Here is a 5053-nt window from a genome sequence, read left to right on the forward strand (position 1 = left end):
ATATAGCAGCACCCAATCCTCTGCGAATTACTTTCATACTTCGTAAGGTTCCTCCTTGTCTGCTCTTCTTGTGGTATTACTTACAAGTTTGGCTGTTCTTTATCAGCGTAACAGAATAGAAGTGGGCTGAGGCTTCTAGCAAGTTCATGCTCTTCAAACTGACCTGCAGCATCTGTTTTTGCATTATCTTGCCTGAAGATAAGTGGTAATCCTTTAAGTAAACACAAAAAATTGAGTGTCAAACTACACTTCTCCTTTGCACAAATTAAAATGAGAGTGGTAAAAACTACTTCAAATTAAGGAACAGCCTAAAATATTTCGGTTGTAATATTAGCCATTAGTCTGCATGCATTCTCCCTCTCATTCTCCATCCAACCCATTTAACAGCTAGACCTATTAACAGCTGAGAGCCATCGAGTCTGGTCCATGCAGAAAAGGAGTTCTTGTAGCTGTGAAAATGCCAATGGATGTTAACATAGAATAACTGCAATTTAGACCTGTTGCTTTCTCAAGGCATTTCAGCCTTTGAAAACCAGAATTTTAACAGTGATCTAATCTATGCTGATTTATTTAGAGGTACAAGAGCTCATGTTTGAAAATCTGCAATATAGCAACTAAAACATCTAAGTTATCTGCTGTAACATTCATCAAACAATAGCTGCTGGCACTGTAAAAAAAAAAAAAAAAAATTCCTGCAACTTTAATTCCGCTTAAGTAGTGTTTAAAAGCACTATTTGGCTAGAAAACAAATCAAAACACAAAATCTTTATTTCCCAGCTCCTGATTACAGCTATGAAAGAAAATACTGTAAACTTACCTGCTTTGTTGATTAACCAATATGGTGCTGAAATCAGTATTTTTAGAGAACCTTCAGCACGACATACAATCCGTATGGTCAAATTTAGCAGTCGTTTGTTGACATCATACAATCGCATCCGCACCATATAGTTTTGTGTCCCAGGAGGAATCAACAGCTCCTTGCAGATCGGGAAGTTTTCTAGCAATACCCCTATGAAAGCAAAACAAAATAAACCCAAACATCACCCACACAGAAACATTAGTTTCTGATAAGCACACAGGCTGGTGTTTCGTATGGCTTCATCTTTCTGAATATTTCATATAGCTTACCCAGATTAACTTTTAGATCTGCCCAGTGTAATAACCTCTGACCTCATGAAGAAATGCCTCCATTTAAGTCACAAGCAGCAAAAAAAGTTCTGTAAAGAACCCTGCTTAGGGCTAATTACTGCCTTAGGCATCAGAAGTCCAGTCAGTGTTGAATAATTTCATACGTACTCTCAACACCAACTTCTTCTGTCAGAAAGAAAACAGCAAAATCACCCAAAATGTTGGGAACTTATTTGCTTTATTCCCTCCTTTGTCACTGTCCTCTCCAGTTTCCACTGTTTCCACTCTCAGGAAAATGAGAAAAGAGCCAAATAAGGAACAGACCAAGACAGCTGACAGATTTGGGGGAATGATGGCAATATTAGTATTTTTTTTGGATGCGTGCACTTGGTTATTAACTATAAGAAACCCTGCAATCCAATAAAATAATCATATAAAAGTTTTCCATTTTTTAATTTTTCCATTCTTGCACCATAGTTTCTTGTACAAGAAACAGTTATATTGAGGTACTCCTCTAGGAGGATCAGAAAGTGGTATCTGAAAAAGAACCTTACCAAGCTCAATGTTCTGAGATGTATCAGCTGTGTGCAATGCTGCCTCTTTGCCAGGTTTTAACGTCCCATTAATTGGCATTCCTTTAACATAGAACTCGAGCTCACAAGGCAGCAAGTTACAGATTACGACCGTTGGCAAGAGATAAATAGTATGCCCAGGCTGCCTGAAAATCTGTTTAGCACTGTCAGAAAATATGTCGGAAGGCATGTAATCTGGATAATTTTCTTTCTTTATAGCCACACAAAACCTGTGAAGGCAGACATATATGAGAAGTTGTCAATGAACTCGACAGAATAATTGAACCCTGTCTTTGTGTATTGCACTAAATCCCACCACACGCTGTAACTTCAGGACTGATAGCAAAAACAGCATTTAGAATTGTTCTCCAGATAATCACTTTAGAGTTTAATTATAAGGTATTTTATATTTACGCCTCACATTAAAGCAACAGGATTTTCCTGATGTTAAGCAAAGAATTCATTTAGTCACTCAAAAAACCTCGTCTGTTCAGAGACCTAGCAGGAAATTGCTTTTACAGATTACCAACTTTAAAACCAACTTCCATAAACTCACAGAAACATGTTATCAACTATCATTAAAAAGAGATTTTAACTATTAAAGTAAACAATAATCATGTTCTTAAACATAAATGCTGAATGTGTCCTTCTTCCCAGTAGATATATCCCTGCTTTGGCTACCTGACACTTCATTTTTTCGTTAGTTAAGGTAAATTTATGTCCCATTAAACTGCAGAAGCTTTCATCTCTAAGTATTTTCTTTCCTGTTATTTACTTTCACAGTATTTCATTTATGAGAAGAAGATAACACAGCTTACAGAGAAATAATTAGGTTTTAATTACCTGAAAAATCGGCTATTTTCAGATTCCATTGAATGACACTCTCGCTTGCTGCTACATACTTCTGCTGTCTTCTGAACATTAGTCCAATGAATCGGAGCCTTACAGAAAAAGACTCCCATTCCTTTTGGCCTGGCTTGCAAACGCCAAGATGTAAGATGTAATGGAATAGCAAAGGAATCTCCTGGCATAACTGCTGGAAGAACTACAGGTTCTGCAACCAGAGAAGAAAATACACATATCAGAACAGGCCCCTTTACTGAAAAGCATACAACTTTCAAATAGCAAGTCTCAAATTTTTGAAGCAACACGTTTTAACATAAAACACTAGCTACTTTATGCATGTTTCAAACACCAACCCTATTACCCTTGTTTTAAGCCCTATCAACAATCTCACAGCAGGTGAATTTAGGTGTGTAAATCTGAAACTGGAAACAAACTAAAAACTTGCTGTGATTCAAATTCTTTTTCCTTGGATGCTTTAATGAAAATGCTTATTTCAAAAAGACATAATTCATTACATTTTGGGTACATCATCAGCATATCACTACACTTCTAGATTGCACCATTGCATGCTAACACCTGAAACCTAGGCTACTGCTAAAAGATACAACATGCTACATACGAAGTAAGATTCAGTCTTTACAGAGTCTCAGCCTTCCTCATTTACCTGACCAATAAGGACAAATCCTAATGGGTTTACAGCTTAACCTGCTGATCACTTTCTTCTTAAGATTAGCTATTTCTCCTCTAGGGAGGTCTACTTTGTTGTTAACCATTAGAGGCAGTGGTGAATCTTCTTGGGGAGGAAGCTAAAGATTCCCCATGGTACGGAAGGAATATACAAGACTTACTGTCAGGAGCAGAAGGACTATCTAGTCTTAGTTCCATTGGTGTTTCCAGCTTGTTCTTCACAATCAAGGCTGAGCGCACTGTTATCACTTTCCGAGCGCTACCTTCCATGGTAACTTCAAATACCACACGAACTGGAGGCAATGAAGAAAACTGGAAGATATTTAAAAGCATTAAAAAGCTCAGGTAATGATTACACCTAGAAGAGGGACACCTCAATTTTGAAGCAGTAACTGCTGGAGTAAACACTTGCCAACTGAGTCCAACCAAGTGCAACACCTAAGGTATATACAGTTTCATAATAATGATTTATAATCCTGTACCTCCTCCTCAAAACACAGTAAAATTAACTATGAAAAAGCAATTCTAAATACTACTAACTCCATTATTTTTTTCAAAACGATGCAAGTTCAAAGAAGAGCAACACAGATCCTAAAAGAACACTTTATACGCTATCTCACTATTACCTTATTTTATAAATTAATGGAGTTTGAATTCCAAGCCTCATATAATTAACAGTCACTCATCATTCCTATCTGTCAAAACTAAAAAAAACAAGGTGGAGCTTTCTTAAAATACTCATCCTTTCTTCACTCTTAGCGGCCCTTCTACTGTGGTGTTTTATCTCCTACATTACACAAAGTCATTGCCACTTCGATCGTGAAAACCACATTTTATATGGGCTTATATGCTGGAATTCATATACTGCAATTTAAGACCCATTCTTCAAACAACCATTTACATGGGTGAGGAATGGTAAGTCATGTTAAACACTCATTCTGACTTGAAAGTTCATTTTGTTTGCTTGACTTTTGTTTCCTTTCTATTGAAAAGGTTCTAAAAGGATGGAAAAGCCAGTTCACTTGTAGAATTATGCTAGTCTTATTTAAGCAGCTCTCAAAAAAATGAAAATATATACTCACGTAGACTTGTGGATGTATTATATTTGTTCTACTTATTGGGCTTCCAAGCTGGGAGAAAAGTAAACAAGAAAGTTAAAATTGTTCAACTTTTAAGATATTTCTCTCAGTTGTAATACAGAACATTACTACAGAAGAATAAACTAAATACTTTCATCACTTTGTGTTTCTGATCTTCAATATAGCTTGGAAAACATGTCAGAACTATATTAGCAAAACCTGTTTGTAATACTGCTTTAAAAAGAAACGAAGCTGAAAGAAGAAGGTTTGTTGAAAAACAAAAAAAGAAAAAAGGCTACAGAAGATGCTCCTGAACAGCAATTCTCATTAATTTGCATCCTTTTCGTTCAAGAATCAAGTCACAAAGATAGATGATGCTTTTTATGCTTCAATATGAAAACATCAGAAATGATTCAAATAAGACACTACTGGCTCTTGTCAGTAGTATCATGAAATTAAATTCTAATCCTGTTTTATACCAAAAAGATCTCAACTTCCAATTTCTCCAATTGTGCTCAACAATTTTCAGTAGCTAGTCTCAAAACGTAACTAGTTTCAAAATCCACAAGATCATTTTTATCATTGAGCCTCAACCACCAACTGGCAGCCTGCTGATTATTATTACAATTTTTCCTTCACAAGTATATTTTGTCTAAGCAGCCACATATTTCAACAACCTCTAGGCTTACAGGAAATTGCCAGTGTTGTTTATTTTAAGTAAATTAAACACATGAAAAGCAT

General features: G+C 36.0%; 1 protein-coding gene across 1 annotated transcript in view; it reads right to left on the reverse strand.

Annotated features, from left to right (window-relative positions):
• The window catches only part of LOC104078271 (vacuolar protein sorting-associated protein 13D-like), a gene marked incomplete at both ends in the record, with an annotated part of 19743 nt that overhangs the window by 5795 nt on the left and 8895 nt on the right, over positions 1–5053 (reverse strand). The window contains 5 exons of the mRNA XM_009579835.1: positions 85–211; positions 818–1009; positions 1683–1930; positions 2544–2754; positions 3395–3545. Of these exons, the coding sequence (XP_009578130.1) occupies positions 85–211; positions 818–1009; positions 1683–1930; positions 2544–2754; positions 3395–3545 (929 nt within the window). The remainder of the gene's footprint in view (positions 1–84; positions 212–817; positions 1010–1682; positions 1931–2543; positions 2755–3394; positions 3546–5053) is intronic.

This window comes from Fulmarus glacialis, unplaced genomic scaffold (genome assembly GCF_000690835.1).
Source record: "Fulmarus glacialis isolate BGI_N327 unplaced genomic scaffold, ASM69083v1 scaffold24966, whole genome shotgun sequence".
NCBI classification, from domain to species: Eukaryota; Metazoa; Chordata; class Aves; order Procellariiformes; family Procellariidae; genus Fulmarus; species Fulmarus glacialis.